General features: G+C 37.9%; 1 protein-coding gene across 1 annotated transcript in view; it reads right to left on the bottom strand.

The window, feature by feature from the left end:
• Positions 1-700: 700 nt before the first annotated feature.
• PCDH11X (protocadherin 11 X-linked) overlaps positions 701-18,907 on the bottom strand; it is a 383,656-nt gene continuing 365,449 nt past the window's right edge. The window contains exon 8 of the mRNA XM_053990341.1: positions 701-1,251. Coding sequence (XP_053846316.1) covers positions 860-1,251 — 392 coding nt within the window. The 3' untranslated portion in view covers positions 701-859. The remainder of the gene's footprint in view (positions 1,252-18,907) is intronic.

The raw sequence follows: 18,907 nt of genomic DNA, 5'->3' as shown, positions 1-18,907 counted from the left end.
AGAAAAAAAAAAAAAAAGAGAGAGAGGAATAGACTTATGGCTTAAAAAAAACATAATTGGAATAATATTGTTCCTTGAATTATTATAGAAAGTAAAATCTTGGAAATTAAAAAAAGTTGTTTGCTATTTGTTTCCATTTTTGATCTTGGATATCCTCTCATTGTCACATTTATTTCACACAGAAAAGCCTAGCTGAAAGCTTTCTATTTCATCTATTGCATTCTTTCAGATAATAAGTACCTGTACATTGAGCCAATAGAAATTAAAATAAAAATCAGTTGTCATGTACATTCCTCTTCTTAATTACAGAAAAGATAAATTTTGGTGGGAAGATATACCATCCTTCTGAAGAATTAGATTTTAGGATCTTATTAATTCTATTATGTCAAGCAATCAAATGAGAAATTGCTCACTTGATCTCTAATGCTAAGCAAATGGAAGTTGAAATCTTTGAATATGCTATAAATTATAACAACAAAGAAAAATTTGAGTAAGCTATTTTTTTAGACTGCAATATTCCCCAAACTGTACTAAGGAATTGCCTTCAAAGGGAGAAAGAACTGCTGGCAGATATTTGCACTACATGGCCCATGTAAGAAAATGAACAGGATTTTGTTCTTCTTCCATTGTTTCTGGGTTGTGGGTTCTCTTCCCCATTTTCTGGATTTTACCAAGAACTACAGTGAACACCTTTCAACCAGGTCCTAAGGATTTAGATTTTCTGCTTCAGCTTTAGGATTCTATATACACAAATATTCACAAGCCTAACGAGTTTGTACGCGCCCGAGGAGCGGCGCTAGGCCGTGACTATACACAGTCACACTTAAAGCCTGGAATTCGGGATTTGTCAGATTTGCATCTACAGCTGGTGCTCGTGTATAAACGTGCCGCTGCCGCCAGCCCCCGGCGCCGGGTGGGACGCGGCGAAGTTTGCCAGGGGGATGACCTTGACGGGATCCTCGCCGGCGCAATGTCTTTCGCAGGTGTTGTAGAACTGGGGCCTGGGCCCTCCCTGGCCTTTGTCACTGTCGTCCTTTGGCAGGGGCCTCCCGAGAGTGTGACGTCCCTCGGGTCTGGCTCCTCGGCCCCAGCCTTGCTGGAAGCCAAACGATGGCAAGGAGGTGTTGGGCTGCTGGAACTGCGTCAGGGCCGGCGGCATCCAGCAGTTGTCGGAGTGGCCGAGGATGAGGCACTCCTGCGTGCAGTTCTCAGAGGCTTCAGCCAGAGCTTTCTGCAGGTTCACTTCGATAGCTGGGAGGGTGGAAAAACACAGGACACTGTCAGGGGTGTGAGGACAGACGCCCAGAGGGAATCAAGGTCAACAAAGCAATCCCCGTCCTAGAATGATGGCCACATTTTGGGAGGAAAAGGCCTCCTCAACAAAGCAATCCCCATCCTAGAATGATGGCCACATTTTGGGAGTAAAAGGCCTCCTCAACAAAGCAATCCCCATCCGACAATGATGGCCACATTTTGGGAGGAAAAGGCCTCCTCAACAAAGCAATCCCCATCCTACAATGATGGCCACATTTTGGGAGGAAAAGGCCTCCTCAACAAAGCAATCCCCATCCAAGAATGATGGCCACATTTTGGGAGGAAAAGGCCTCCTCAACAAAGCAATCCCCATCCTACAATGATGGACACATTTTGGGAGTGAAAAGGCCTCCTCAACAAAGCAATCCCCATTCTAGAATGATGGACACATTTTAGGAGGAAAAGGCCTCCTCAGCAAAGCAATCCCCATCCGACAATGATGGCCACATTTTGGGAGGGAAAAGCCTCCAGGTGTAGAGCTTCAGTGCAGATTCAGATGTTGGGGCCCACAGTGTTGTCACAGTTCACACCATCATTAAATGTTTATAAAAAACCCTTATACACTCGATTTTCTAGAATCATACAACTGCTCAGATTGGAAAGCAATTCTAAGACCAGTGAGTTAAACCATTAACCCAGCACCACCCCATTCACCACTAAGAAAACCTCCAAGTGCCACATCCACACGCTTTTTGAACTGCCAGGATGGTGAATCCACCACCTCCCTGAGCAGCCCCTTCCAATGCTTGCTGACCTCTTCAGTGAAGAAATTTTTTCCTAATGTCCAGTCTAAACCTCCTCTGGCACAACTTGACCATGTCCTCTGGACCAGTCACTCACCTAAAACAATATTTTCACTCCTTGCAATTTTAATTTCTGTAATAAAGCTAAAATATTTATAAAAAATTAATGGCATTACTCTAGATATTTGCATAGAACTAGTTGAAAGAAAAGAACTTTGGTTTTTCTAATATTCCTTTAAAACTGGATTTTTTGTTGTTTTCCTTTGCTTAAGGCAAAAACCCCTAAATTGGGCACTAGCCAAAGATGGTCCATTGGCCTCAAGGATGCACTCAAGAGTTATAAGAATGAAAGAGCATAACAGCTATTTTAAAAAGAATTGATTTCTCCATGCATTCGATACTGGTCACCTTGACAAATCAAAGAGAAGTAGCAAAAGCAGATGTAACCTCTATATTTTGCTAGTAATCAAACCAGATTTCTTCAGTAGATGCAAGGTTTGTGCCCTTGAAAAAGGATTACAGAAATTTTAATTTGTTCAAAGGCAAAGTATACTACTAAATCTGAAAGATGTTCATTTGTAATACATAAATATTCTTGATCTGTTGCATTTAAATTGGGGCTTTACCATGGTAGGCAAATTAAAAATGAATGGAACTAAATTTCTACACATGCTTCCTCAAAATAGTTGTAATATTGCAAGTGTTAATTTTATATTCTCTTCATGTGTACATGGTTAAACACATCAGAAGTGCAGAAGAAGATCTGATTGGATATTTCCTTGTGTTTTCTTCACAAAACTTCCCAATTAAAGATACATGCATATTTTTAATACCTGTCTTAATGAAAATAGCATTTAAAATGGGATTCTGGCTCCTAAGCACTGGAGAAGGAATGCCACTAAAATTACTTATAGCAGTGAGAGTGCTGAGTAGGAGCCTCCCACCCTCTGAGCTTTATGTTTAAACAGATGCTGCATTTCTGTTTTAACAAATATTTTGCATGTTGAAATCTTTGTAAAGCTGCAGAGCACAAACACTTGTTTCTATGTTACATCTCAATACAAAGGAATTAAGTTTTTCCTTCAGGCATTGAAATACATAATGTTGCTGTCCAAACCAGGATACATTTTTTTTTAAATCTACCATGTTTAAGAAGACAGCTGGTTGCTTGTTATATCATGAATGCTCTGTTCTTTATTATTTCTCCTTCAGGATGCTGTACGTGTCAGTTAGAGGAGTGATTGTTTATAAATGTTATTTTGGTGTATTGCTGGCATTTCAACATGTCCTCAGTCTTTTTGCCTAAGTATTTTTCAGTTTAATCCTGACAAAGCTTTGGTACCTTGCTGTTGCAATACTAATCCAGTTTTGATGGGCAGCTGGTGACATAAATATGGAAATAATTCAGTAGAGGCAATAGTTACTGCAAAAAAAAAAAAGTTTCTAGTGGTAGATTAGTCTAATCTTTCTGTGTCCTACTATCTGCTATTAGAGACATAAATTTAAGTATATACAAGTCTTTTAAGCTCTTTAATTATCCAGGTTTGCTTCTATTCTCATGAAGGCAATCCACTGAAACCAGGTACAACCTTGACAGAATGTGGAGTTATCCCCATTTTGTAGAGAAATGGATCTTTTTTGCATTAATTAGAAAAAACCCTTAAAATGCTATTCAGTTAAAATGTGAAACACATTTATTGGGAAATAATACTTATTTGTTTTGAGCTCTTCACAGCAAGTGGTTAACAAGAGCTCTACTGTACCATTTTTCTCAAACTACAATGAGAGATTACACAAAGCTAAAGTAGCAAAAGGAAGCATTTGACAATAAAATTTTAACATTTAATATTGGCCAAGGCAATTGTGGAAGAAAAAAGGTCACATGTAAAACAGTCTCCCCGCCATTTCAAAGATCAGGACAGTAATTTTGTGCCACGTGTTGCCAGACTACCTGGAGACTTGGAACGTGTTATCATGTTAAGAATAAGAGTATTGTTAAAGTTACAGTCTTGCTTATTCTATTAAGAAAGAGATATTTTAATCTGAGTTTTAGTTTTATCAAAAAAAACAAAAAAAAAAACAAAAAAAAAACAAACAAAAAAAAAAAAAAAACAAAAAAAAAAAAAAAAAAAAAAAAACAAAAAAAAAAAAACCAAAAAAAACCAAAAACACAAGAATGAAAACCCCAAAGCTTTATAATTATCCTGGACACAATCCTAAAATATGAATACAAATTATTTTAGTTTAAAGTTGGGGGTCTTTTTATACAAAAGTCTGATAATGCAGAATTGTTTAGAAGAAACATCTTTGTAGAAGTCATAATCTCTCTTTCAATCTCATTTCAATACTGTTGTCAGAGTATGCTTTTCATCAGTGCTTATGGTTAATACCATGTAAAATATACAGTTTTTCTTAACTTTGAAAAACCCTTTTCTAAGTCAAACAAACAAACAAATTTCCTCACCCACTAAGCAAAGACTCTTGGAAAATAACTCAAGCTAGAACAAACTGAAGGAAATTTTCTGCATTAATATTCTCCCAGCATTACTTTTTTTTTTTTTTTTTTTGCCTGCTCTTCCAGGCCATGAACTAGATTTCCTTTTTGTGAAACTCATTCTGTATTTTCCTTACATATCATTCCAGCCACACTTGTGGGAGATGTGAAGCTCAGTGTTCAAGTGGTTCTGTATCAGAGGCTCTGCAAATTGACCACGGCACCTTCTGGCTGCTACTCTCTAAGATTCCTGCTATTTTGTTTCTTTGCAAGTCATTTTAAATGTGGGTGACAATCAAATATTCTGAAAGTTTCCCTCTCATTCCAAAGTAGTAGTGCAGGTGATTATTCTGCGTAGTGTGATAAGTAATCAGGGGAAGGAAACACCTCTGACACCTGCCTCTACCCATCAAGGAAGAGAAAGTTCCAGCTGTCTCTGAATATTTTCAGAAGAAATGATGGCTCTTGCAAGTGAAATTCAGTGTCTGGTACCATCTTCTCACACATGACATGACAGGTTTATAAATGGAAATAGGAGTTTGCATATTCCCCACATATTATGAATAAAGAGTGTATTCCATTGAACTCTTAGCAGTCTTACTAATTTCTTATTTCACTGAGTTATAAACCCTCAATTTTAGATATTTTTTCCATACTACAGGGAGACTCTTCAAACATGACATAAAATAATACAAAAGAGAAATTTTAATTCATATAATAGATCACACTCATGCACATGTGAGTTTACCACTTTGATTTGAACTCCAGGTTGTTTTAGGAATGCTTTTTTTTTTTTTTAATCGTCTGCAGAACTAAAAACATTTTTAAAGAAAGTGTCTGCCAGCTCTTAAGAAATGTTTAGATCAGAACTGCCAAATATAACTAAAAGCACAACAGTTAAAATACTTTCTGCATTGATCCACAGTCTCATCATTTATAGCTCAAAACAGTTCTCAAGAATATTTACATTCACTCAAGAAAATGTGCAATTTCAACCTTGTCAGATAGCTATCCTTCAATAAAAACAGATACAAAAAATACCTAAAAAAGGGTATGTTTGTTTGTTTTGACCAGAGACTTCCTATGGTTATAAAGTCTGAGTGGGACTTTAGAAGTACTAAGTAAAAATGTTGATTCTCCCTTTGCTCTTTGGAGACGAAAACCAAAGATCTTGACAGTGCTACTCTCCTTCTCAGTCTACAAAATGTGGCACAATACTTTGGCATTTCCAGCTTAATAACATGTTCCAGTTTTAAGACTGGAATTTTCTCATGGAAAATTCGCAAAGCAAGACAGGTTGTTGGTATGAGTATGTTACCAGCAGTCTCAGAATGTTGAAAAAGTTACAATTATGGAATCATTTTGGTTGGAAAAGACCTGTAAGATCATTGAAGCACATAGCTGGTGTATAGACAACACACTTTCTTTTCTAACCTTTCCCTCCAGCCTTAAAAGAGACATGTACTACTGAAAGAACATCGAGAGAGATTGTTCTTTCCTCACTCTGCCATGGAAGTCATTGCTTGCAGTACAGAATCACAGAGATTAGGCTGGAAAGGACTTTTGGTCTAATCCTCTGCTCATATCTGGATATACTGGTTGAAAAAGAAGGGAGTAGCTCTTCCAAAAGGCCAGACTTTCCAAATTGTACATATCCCTTAAAAGAAAAAAATCCAAATGCATGAGCTGAAAGGAAGATGTGCTTCTCTAAGGGTTGGGCAATCCAGAACATGAGCTCCTGGAGAAGCCTTAAAAGATCTCCAATTTCACTTACATGTGTAGCAATGATAAAAAGATATTTGTAAATGCATTCATTAGCAAAGTACTCAGATTCATTAGAAGTTCAGAAACCACCAGACTGTACTATACCAATGCAAGTTTAGGGGCATAGAAACAGTACAAGGAAAATTTCCAAACCAATTTAAAAAGAAAAAAAAAAAAAGGAGAAAAACCTTAAACCACAGAATACAGAGTGCTTGAATCTTAAAGCCATGTAGCTGAAGTCTTAATGAAAAGCCAGTTTTGAATCTGACACATTTTGGATGCAAACCATCCAGTGTTACATTTAGAGCACTCTTGTTTCATAATAAAGCAAGCAACAATTAGCAGGCAATTAAGCAAATTGCCCATAATTATGCCATTGCTGAGCTATTTTTCATATTTTCACAACACAGCACATATATGAATACATGGCTTGCAGTGCCAACACTGTTCTGTCAGCATCCAGAAGTGCCTCTCGTTTACTGGAGCGTTTCGTGTTAAGCAGCTCCCAGTGCACCTCCAGCGCTCTCGGCTCAGCAGGAACCCACCAGAGTGATGGAAATGACAACCCCAACTCCTCCTCTCAGCCACAAGTTCCTAAGGACTAGGTCAGGCCCCCACATCACGTTGTGCCCATGTGTATTTTGCTAAATGTGGTACTAAATCTAAGCAGGAATTCAAGTGTAATGTGGGGAAATTATCGTCCGGAATTACCCTGGTGACCAAAAGTGGCCACTTGAGTAACATCATTTAGAGGTCTCCACCATATGAGGAGAACAGAAATGTCATTAACAATAAAAAAGGGAGGGGGGAATAGTAGTTAGTGTAAACTGGGTTACTTTAATAAGGTCAGGAGGAAGACGCTTGGATGTAGAAAACCTAAATGAGTGCTGCTATAATATACTCTAGCTTTTTGGTTTAATAATAAAATGCCTTTGGGAGGAGCTCCTTATGAATATTTTATTTCCTGTATATGTCTCAGTAAATTAAAAACCTAAAAGAGTTACTTAAATTCTAGCCTTGGAACCTTTTTGTTCAAAGAACAAGTAGGACACACCACTCTCTAATTTTCAGCTGCGTGTACAGAGCTTGCTTTGCTTGTGAGAAATCAGAGGAAGATTGATCCTCCAGATGTTCTGACTGAGGAATCAACAGGCATGAGGGAAATCACATCTACCTGTGCTACCTAGGCTTGCCAGATTGTGCTGGGCAGCTTGCAAGAATCAGCTCTGCTTCCATTCCAGTGAACACAGTTTATATCCGAACAGCCGTGGTTTTAATTTGAATTTAATCAGAAAAAAATACTTCTCATGAAATCCAAGCGATAGGATGAGGTTTGAGGATTTTGCACCTGAATTCAACAAGTCAAGCAAACATTATTAAAGATGGCCAAAGAAAGTTGGTGAAGGAGAGGGGAAATGGAGGAAGTGTCAGGGCAAGAGAGTCAGCCTCTGGTAATTCCTGTCTTGCTAACTACTCTTGGGAAGTGAATCTTTCCCTCACAAACAATAGCCCCCAAATAAAGCACATTAATCTTTCATTTGCTTACCTCATTGTTATTCTGACTAGAACCTCAATCTTACCCAAGATATGGTCTAAAGGCAATGCTCCTGTGAAAAGTTCAGCTTCAAAAATTATTGTTTTCCACAGAAAGAGATTTCACACAAAAAGAAGAAAAAAAAAAAAAAAAAAACCACAACAAAACCAAGCCCCCAGACCTCCTGCAAACTCTTTTTTTTCAGCTTAATGAACATGGCTGTGACAGAATACATGGCAGCGACCCTTATTGCTCTAACAGTTCAATTGAATTCATCTTTTATGTCCATGTTTTGCTGATATTTATGGAAAAAAAATGGTCATTTGCAAAGGCTGCATGTTTCCTGGCCTATAAAGTGTATATTGAGTTTTCAATGAGAATTTTAACTATAACTAGTAAAGTAAAATGACCATCTAAAATGGATAACCTAAAATCTAATATATTGATTACAATACTGGCTAATACAATGTGCTTTATTTAATATTTAATTAACTGCTTCCCATTTGTACTGAACCTTCTTAATTATTAATACATGGTTCATTATTTAACATGGAATATAAATTCAAATTCAAATCAATTAAACAAGGTGAAACTACACAGTGAGAAATGGTTTATCCTCCAGCAATAACCTTCGACCTGGAAACATAGTAAAGAGTGAAATTAGCATTTTTTTCCCCCCATACCTGCAAAGATTATGCATTTTAAGTGATACATATTAATCTCTGCTACTGATGTAAAATTCCTGTAATAAACACAGCATCCTGCAAAAATATGCTGAATAAAAAAGAGCTTCAGCTGTCAATTTTCAGAGGAACCATTTACACAGATTATTTTATATATATATATATATAAGTTTTTGAGATTTAAGTTTCAAATAAAATTATGTGTGTCCATGAAGGAAAGGCAGCTTATTGATTTTACTGAAATTCACCAAATATCCCAAAAGAGTGAAGATTCATAAACAGAACTAAGAATCACCATGCAATCTACATAAATTCACTTTGGTGTGGAAATAGAAAAAAAAATATTTCCTAAGCTTAGGCTGTGTAATAAAAAAAAATCAGATACATCAATCAAAAATTCTGATACATCAGAACAAAGACCTGGGCTTGGAGATGGGGTGAGTGTCAGGAAGAGATGAGGGAAGAGAGTTTCGGGGTAGGACAGGGTCAGTAGCACCAACCCTTGATAAAGGACCCACATGAACATCTCAGTATTCCTTTATCCCAGCTAATCCCAGATTGCAGCACTTGTGCCAAGGAGCTGGGGGCTCAGCAGAGCTCAGGGGCTGGGTGAGGAGGATGGGGATGAGCAGAAATTCCTGCTCAGTTCTGTTCACACACAGCAGCTCCTTCAAGGGAAAAACCCCTCAAATGTCTGTGCTTGCAGCCTCTGTGCACTTCAGACTCTGGGTGTATCTCCATGCCAAATGGGGCTCTGCCTTCCTTTTTATTGGCAATTTTTATTGGCAATTTTTATTGGTTTTACAGTAAAAAAATAAACAAAAGTTTGATGGAAAGTAGAATGCTAAAAAAAATCTTTTAAATGAAGTAATTGAACAACTGTGGGCAATTGGTCACAGTTCAGACACTTAAATGAAACATTCATTTTCAAGAGGGAGTCATAAAATGCCCAAATGCTCAGTGAGCTACTAAACAAATATCTCCTGTGGTAACTTAAGAGATAGCCAGTAAAAGTTGTTCTGAATTCTGTTTTCATCAGATATACACAAACATAAATTTAAAGTCAAAGACCACTAGAGCAGCAACCAAAACAAGCCTACAACAGTCTAAAAATATTCTGTATCTTTTGTGGTGACTCCAATTGTAATTCAAGGGAAAAAAAACAAACAAACTATATTACTTTATTAGAATATTAGCAATTTTTTTTCCATTATGGATACCCTGGCTATTTATTTTCAAATACTTCTAAACATTTTGACAATAATTACCTATGTTGATATCTATGTAACACATTATCCTTTTTTTGAGTGCTGATAGCTATTACAATTTAGTGGGCTATCAACAATATTAATTCATTCTAACTGAATATATAAATAAAGCTTGCTGAGGGGTTTTTAACAAAACAATTTTCCCATCAAGAACGTAGTTCCAAAATTCAAATGCTTTGTGACTGTGTTGATTCACATTACATTTAGGGGTATAAATTGTGGTAACTGGTAGCTCCCATTTTCTCAATTAAATTAATTTTTGTTTATTCCTTAAAATATGAGGATCCTTCATATTATGAAGAAATGGCATTATTGAATGGAAATGTTCTCATTTCTCCAAAGCTGTCCCTCAGATTTTGCATTCCACAATAAGTATCAGTTCAGGTTCTGATTCTGGGAAACAGCACTGCTTATATTCCATGGCATCTGCAACATGGCCTAACAATAATCACAGCTATTCCCCTTTTCTGAATTCCCTGCAACGCCCTTGCCACTACTGCAGGAGAATAAACCTTATGCACCACCTCAAAACTTTAAAACCCCTAATTATGAGTGATTAGGATAAATATTTCAGGGTAAGAGGCCATGGTTTTTAATTCCCCTAAAGCAGCATGCTGGCTCTGTTGTGTTTTTTAGATCCCTTCATGACAACCAACAACCTTGAGGAAGGACAGGCTGGAGGAGGAACACTCCAATGTTCCCCCTTCCCAAGAGGACACTCTTGTCCATATGGCTGCAGCTCAGGAGGGTTTTCCTCTTGGAGAAGCCTCTCAAGCACATCCTCCTTGATGGCTACACAGCAGCTTCCATCCAATTTTTCACAGCAGTTTTCTGTCAAGACCACTTTGTCAATCTGCCACCGACAACCCTCAGTGGACCTACGGAGCTACTCATCCCTTTGACAAAGGCTCCAAAAAGTGTGAACACATGGAAAGGGCCATGTTTGATTAACAACCTTGTGATTGCTCTAAAAATGAAGTTTGAAAGGTAATAATTACATTTGTAATTACTTAGGTCTAAATCTCTTATGTTTCCTACTCCTTGTATTTCTGGGCAGCTGGAGCAATGACTCATTAATAATAATAAAGTCATTTAACCCTGCAGGCACATTACAAGGAGAAAGATGTCATTTGTCACCAACACAAATAGAACAATCACTGAAGGATACAGCAAGACCACTATTTCATATTTATTGCAAATGATAAAAGGGACATTTTGCACTCATTCTCACCATGACATCCCAATCTGCTTTTTAATTATCAGCAAACATAAGGGGACAGCATACAACATATGAGGGCCTGCTAATAATTCATTGTCCTGCGGTGACATTTCCATAATCACTTTAAATCTACCCTATACATATGTACTAGTTAAAGCTTTCAGCTCTTGAAATCATACCCCCTAGTAAGGAATGAATTATCCTCTGCAGATTGAGCACACAGAAATAGCCCTTCTGCAGAGTTTGAGGGTCGGAGAGCTGACATGTGCCTTGCTATTACTTTAAGTGATAAGGTTTGGCATTCTGTGGCACTTATGGTCGAGCACAGTGTGACTTAAAAAATAAATGCAATTGCATTTTTAGGCCGGGAACTTTGCAGTTGTAAATCTCACTGGCAATAGTTTAGACAAGGACTTCTGCAAGTCACTTAATTTTCCAATGCTTTTCAGTGTTGTTGTGTTCTTTGCTTCCTCAAGAACTCTGCAAGAAGTACTCTGTCTTAGATAACACAAATACCCTTTTATATGGGGAACTCAGTTACTCAGAATTTACTGGATTTTTAAAAAGTATTACTGATAATACTCCCTGTCTATGAAATAAACTTCTAAGGAAAAAAGTATTCTTTCCCTAAATGATTCTATTCAGAGACATGAAACTTTGAGGAAAAATTCATGCAGAGAAATTTCTTCTGTGGCATTACTATGAAAGCAAATTAAAGGAAGTTTCAGGTAAATAATCTGAGTTTCAACTCCATTAAGCTAGAGCTTAAATTTCTTCCTTGCTTTGCTTATTCTTCAGTAATTATCGAACCATCAGGCATGTATGAGGACCAGAGAACAAACTTAACAATATGAAGTTATAAACTGCTACTGTGTGGGTTAGAGAGGAGGTAAGCAAACCTCCTAAATCTGTCTGTATTTTCCCCAGGTACTACAAAAATTTATAGAAAGACATGCTTTCAAAAAACTTAAATAAGTAGTGTTAAGAAATAAGACACATCAGAAAAGAGTCAAGTGCACAAAGTAAAATTCATATTTTCACTGTTAAGATAGTGACAACACAGAAAAGCTTGTATGTAGAATGAAATGTTTTGTCAAATTGAAAAATGGAAATAATATGAACACTACAATTTTCACATCAATTTGAGGTAAAATGTTTTGAATTACAGTCATTTTAATCTTGTTTTATAAAGAAAATGACTTCAAATGGGTGATAATTTAAAACAGCATAATCCAAACTTCATTGTGCTCCAGTCAGGCATTGGAGTGTGGCTCTGAGTGATTTGGAGCAATCTTTGCACATTAGCTCAGAGCCTCATTCCGAGCAGGCACTTGAACAAGAAAAAGGATTCCTGAAATCTACAGCTTCCATCATTTACCTGAGAGTCCAAAATCACAGACTGAGAAGGCTCCAACTTCCTAATTGGGCCTTTACAGGCATTGCTGGCACCACCAGAAATTTGGGCAGCATCCTGATGAGGCAATACTGTCACAGTCACCAGCTCTTGAGCATTCCCTTGTTACCAGGTGCTCCACTGAAGCTTTGCTCTGTGACTGGAAGTTCCTCATCTCAATCAGATGAGCCTTCTCCAACTATTACATTTTTTAGCATATAGATCTATGACAAATACATATTATACATACATATATAAAAATATATATCATATATAAAATATATAAAAAATATATATTATATATATATTCTTCAAACTAATTTTCAATTAAAATATAAAAATACTGGAATTTTAGCTAGAAGGATTACTAAATGTGTAAGTTTTTTGTTTTTAAACAGATGAGTCTATCAGCCCCTGGACAACTGACAAGTGATGGGAATAATTTAGGCCAGATCAACACTCGACACAATTCTTTACAGAACATTTTCTCGTAGCATGGATAATTTTAAGAAGACATTGTTAGGAAACAGTGATAGCTGTGATTATTCTGGAAGATTTTAGTGTCAGTAAGATCAGCCAAGAGAATGGAATCTGAGCAGCTGCTGACAGCATCTTGTCAGCCCTTTGCAGCAGCTGTCAGGAAAGGTTCTGTGGCTGCAACCATCAGCACTACGATGCTAGAAAACAGGGTAGTGGTTACTATTATTATTATTATTATTATTATTATTATTATTATTATTAATTAGTTGGAGCATAACAAATATAAAACTGTGGGGGTATTAAGTTAAACTTCACAAGGTATCCAATTGTTCATGAAATTAAACGTCATTACTTCAAAGATGGAAGTGTTTTAAAATGGAAATAAACACATTGGTTGACCTTTAAATTATGCTTTCATAAACTCAATTATATAAACACCTTCTTATAATCACACACTGCCTATGTGTGTCTGTGTAAGGATTCTGGGAGAGATATAAATTTATTGACCTTCAAATTTCGGAGAGGAGGTGTCAAGTTTTGACTCAGCTCTCCTTATATTCATATTTTTATATATTGAACCATAGCTGTCTTTGCAAAAAATGTAATGTTCAGTCCTGTTTGATAAGCTTTGGCATGAGTATGCCAATGCTAATAAAAGCCTTAACATATATTATTTAACAAGGTTAAAAACTAGCAATCAGACTTGTCAGAGAACTTGTCACCTCCTTTAGTACATGAGCCTCAATCAGCCATTTCTCTACTGCATAGGACAGAGGCTCCCTCAGGTTCAGATTTAAGAAAAATCAGTTCTCACAAAGTCACTAAAGCTCAGCATCCAGCATCCAGCTCTTCTGAAAGTCTAAGTTTCAAACCAGTTTTGAAATCCTGGCCAGGGCAGACACACATTGAAGGTAACCAAGTAAATCCCAGCAGTTGTTGCTGGGAGTGAAAGTTCTTGAACTAACCTAATCCCAAATTCATAAGACAAACCCACAAAATCCCATCATTTATGTTTATTTTTTTTTCTTAAGTTCTACAGAAAGGATATTTTAAGTCTGGGCTAAGTGCTGCTCTGGCAGATGCAATATAGAAAGCTGTCACCAATTTTGGCACAGATTTCTTTTTGAGAGGGCCCAAACCTGAATTCCTGAAGCTGATTTCCTTGAGCTTCAGCAAACTGCATTTCACAACCACCTTTCCTACAGTTCCTGTGGATGGCAGGAGGAGTTTGAGCTCAGTCTGTGCTCCAAAGGGCTGCTTTAAATCTTTCTAAGTTTTTTAATTAACCATAGGATATAAAAGGACTTAAATGAAAAGCTACCAGTCAATTGCTGACTAAGTGTTCACCAGCCTGTTATTGAACCTATTTCATCTATTTATTCCTTAATTCACCCATAGTCTAGAGATGTCATTAATATGCTCAAAGTTAATTTATTATCCTCTATTGCTTCTATTCAAGCCCATGTTAACAGAATAAATTCATCACAAATGATCAGACTTGAAAAGGCAGATTTAGATTCTGACAGAGAATAATTTATTATGGCTGGGAAAAAGCCTCCCACCGACTGGGCTGTTGGAATGCTGGGAGATGAAACAGGAATGATGGCAGAAGTTCTGCAGAAAAGGACATGAAACTCTTGGGGGGAAAACAAACAAGCAATAAACCCCTGACTCCAGCTCCCCAAATAGGGATGTTTCTGACGATATTTTTCTCATTTTCCCACTCACAGGTCCTTTCTCTTACCCCTTTCTCTTACCTTTCTCTTACCCTCTGTGCTGTCCTGAGGCAGAATTAATCATTAGGGCTCTGCTGGCCCTGGTTTGCACACCCACAGCTGGGGACAGAGGGGCACAGGGAGTGCCAGGGACACTCAGAGCTCTGCAGAAATGGTCCTGGGGCTCTGGGGCCACAGGCTGCTCATCAGCACACCCAGGGCCTCGCTGAGTGCTGCACAGTGCAACACTGATTTGTTTAACTTGCTGTCTGCTGTCATTATCCCCATGAGAGCTGTAGGCGTGGGGAGATCTACTCCTCTGTTACACCACACTTGCTATGTATCTGTACATCACCTGAATTACAGAAGCAACTGGATATAACAGCATTTATAACGTGTTTTGGGTGCTGTTACAATAGGAAAAATCAAACACATTTTGTAGCTATAGGTCCATTATCCAGGGGAATTGGAAAGCAGCGAGATGCTGTTGTGAATGTGGCACCACTGTGATTGTAACAGGGGCTTGGAGATTTATTGTAAAGCCCAGAAACACTTGAAATGAGCAATTGATAACGGCATCATAGTCAACATTTTAACTATTATTATTCCAGCCAGTTATTGTTTTGTCCCCAGGTTCAGCACAGGGAGAATTCCCTCCTCCACTGGAGTGTGGAGTGGACATGCCCCTTCTCTATCACACTGTGACTCCATTTATCCATCCCTTCATGGACTTGTCTCCTAATTCTGTACACACCAGAGCCCTTTCCCTGCTCCTGCTCTTGTTACACTGAGTAAATATGTAGCTTCAGGACTTGAGTAACCAAATTTCTCCAGGGAAAAAGAGGGAAAAAAAAAAAAAACAAAACAGTGAGAAGTCCAGACCTGTCCAGGAAATAAAAAACTCACTCAGCTCTGCCTAGATATTTTACAGAGGATCGTATATACTGATATAATAATAAATATCAGTGCCCAAGTGTTTGTAAATATGTAGGCTCATCTGGATGGCTCCTTCAGAACATCCCAGCTCCCTTTCCCCCCTTTCTTCTATCATATTCCAGAACCCAATTGAAATGTGCTTCCAAATGTGCTGCTATCAATATCTGGGTTTTTTTCTGATCCAAATACTTATTTGTTCTATGAATGCCTTGAATCTAAGGCCTTCGGTGAGGTGAATATGGCAAGTGTCTGATCAGTACCTGCTGTCCCAGTGAAGAACCTCTGTGCTGAAAGGGATCCAACATTTCCCAGGGAAGCACTGGAGAGTTACAAAGTGCCAACTCTGCAGCATTCATTCAGCTCCCTTGTGGAAATGTGTTTTGATGCAAACTTTAATTAAATTATCATATACTATTTTTCTCATAGGACCCTTGGGCCCAATTCAGAGAGTAAATAGTTATTCAATATTTCTCTTTATCTACTCTAATCAGCATGTGGCCATACACCTTTTTAATTAATACTTTCAAAGCCTCCTGTTGAATGCAGATTTATTCATTTCCTCATGTACTCTGTTGTTTTCACAGCACAATCAAAAGCTTCATGAACATGAATATACCCCACCTGCATTATTTGCTTTATTGAGGCCATTTGCATCTGGGAAACTGAGGAATTAAAAAATTGACCAAAAATTATGCAGCCTCCATTATTCCATTATTTCTGGGTGCCCAACTTGAGATAGCTCAAACCAGATTTTTACATTCTTGAGCACTGGATATTATATATTAATGATATGATATGATATGATATGATATGATATGATATGACATGATATGATATGATATGATATTTTCAAACCATACTTATTGGAGAAGGGGATGATGTCCTTGGCATTCAAAGAAACCCAAATGACAAAACATTTTAGCAAATATTCAGTTTTCCCCCTCCACCAAAGACCTGTGTTGCCCATTTCAAAATGTACAACAAAATATAGGAATACTAAAGAGCTGTCTCTCATTTTCCTTACTAAATCTAACCAAATAGAACATAAAAAAGACATGAATACACTTAAAATGGTCTTCTCATGATGAAGAGCTCATTATTTTAATAAACCACTAAGAATCAGAGAATTTTATGTGCTTTGATGATTTCTTACGGTGCCGAAACTTTCCAAAAGATCTATCTTAAAATTTAGCACTAACTGTAACGCAATAAAATGTAACGATTTCATAAAATTTTACGTGGTAAACCAATTCTAGAAATTCCTCAAAGTGCTTCTCGGAATCAAACTTTAATTCATTTTTAAAATGGACTGGACTGTAGTTACAACTGTTCCCACTGTAAAATCTCATTATTTTTATGTAAGTTAAAATAGACTGGCCCTTATGCAATGAGACATGTGCACCTCCACCAGTGTTTCTCAGCACTGTGCTGTTATTACCCCTGGCTGATGAGTGGTTGTCAGACTTTCCGTGCTGACCCCCCAGGAGAACACTGCATTGGATCTGAGGCCGTGGAGAAGGATTCCAAAATTGACAGAACTGGGATTGTGGGTGTGGAGTTTGAATAGAAGTGTGTGATACCACATGGTAGAAAAATTAGAGTTTAAGGTTTTAGATATAAATAGATAGTAATAGATATAAAGGAAGATGGAGGTTTTAGAGTGGAGGCTGGTCCTTCTTCTTCTCTTTCTTCTTCTTCTTCTCCTCCTCCTCCTTCTCCTCCTCCTTCTCCTTCTCCTCCTCCTTCTCCTTCTCCTTCTCCTTCTCCTTCTCCTTCTCCTTCTCCTTCTCCTTCTCCTTCTCCTTCTCCTTCTCCTTCTCCTTCTCCTTCTCCTTCTCCTTCTCCTTCTCCTCCTCCTCCTCCTCCTTCTCCTTCTCCTTCTCCTTCTTCTTCACCTTCTTCTCCATGGGTTTGGGTGGTTTTGTGTAATTGGATAAAAAGTCCCCATTGTGGGCCACGGGTGGTTGGTTATTGGGTTAAAAGTAAAAATAATTGAGGTGTAATTTCTTAATTGGACAGTTTATCCTTAAAAGGCCTTGTAGAGAGAGAGAGATGGGGCTCCATTTTTAGTTTGTTAGTGAAGAGCTGTAGATCTCAGGGTTTGTGAGACTGTGACAGAAACAAGAACTAACAAACAACTGAGTCCCAACAAGAAATTTCATCTCACAATTTAGTCCTGACCTTGGCAGAAAAGAAGTAAAGAATCTGCAGAATGGGACACGTGCAGAAGAAAGCAGGAAATACTTTTGAGAGCAGCAAGTCTGTCCAACACCATCATCATCTGTGGAAAAGTGACTTTACAAAAGGTTATCATGAAGATGGCAGAAAGCTCAGAATTCCCTGGGCTCCACAGCAACAGGGAGCTCAGGGCAGTCACTTAAACCCAGTAATATTTTATATTCTGATGATTCACACAGTGCTGATTCTATCAGGATTAGTGATTTTGGATTTGCAAAACAACTTCGAGGAGAAAATGGACTACGTCTAACTCCCTGCTACATTGCAAACTTCGTGGCACCAGAGGTATTTCAAACTGCTCTGTGTTTTCTCTGTGCTGTTTTTGGTGCATCAAATGCTAAAACTTTTCAGCAATGCTTGGAAAAAAACCTTAAGTCATGTAATAAAAACCTCCTGGCTCATAATGCAACTGGAACCAACATCACCATTTAGCAACAAGGAGAGCAGGACACAAATCTGCTGTTGAACTGGAATTTTTGGGTACTTTAAAGTTGTACAATTGTTTAAAACTCTCATAAGTATATTCATCTAGAAAATAGCTTTCATAATTTGTAAATTACAAACAAATGTACTTGCACCTCCTAAATGATGACTTTTCAAATGTCTTTGCCACGTTACTCAAATTTCCCTGGACGAGCTCGCACCCCTTTTCACAAGGCAGACCTTTCAGAGGAACTAAGAAGCACATGAAAATGGATTAGAGCTTGGCATTTCATGAGAGTAGAGATTAGATCAATATAATTGTGTAGCAGAGTGTGTAAATGGGCTTGAGGGCAGCTCCAAAGCAGGAGGAGAAGAAGAAATGTCCAACTCCCAACAAAAGAGCTTTGCACTTGGCCCCTGTACTTGTGACAACGTGAAGAATAAGAGCTCTGAAGTGAATGGTCATATTCTCATCTTCCAGAGAAAAAAGGGGGGAAAAAAGCAGATATTAATATCTAGCCTTTCATGAAAGAGAAAAGGGAAGAGGGGAAAGCAAGGTGCACTCCAAAGGAGTTCTGGTCCATCAGGTTTTAATGCCAGGCTTTTCATTATGAGGTTCCATCTTCACAAGTAACAAGGGGCTGGCCACCCCAGAAGGCAGCTCAGCAAACTGCATTTTTCTAATTTGGACTCCAAGTACCCA

Source organism: Vidua macroura, chromosome 14 (genome assembly GCF_024509145.1).
Source record: "Vidua macroura isolate BioBank_ID:100142 chromosome 14, ASM2450914v1, whole genome shotgun sequence".
In the NCBI taxonomy this organism is placed as follows: domain Eukaryota; kingdom Metazoa; phylum Chordata; class Aves; order Passeriformes; family Viduidae; genus Vidua; species Vidua macroura.
The sequence above is the reverse complement of the archived record's forward strand: the minus strand, read 5'-3'. Positions and strand labels throughout refer to the sequence as shown.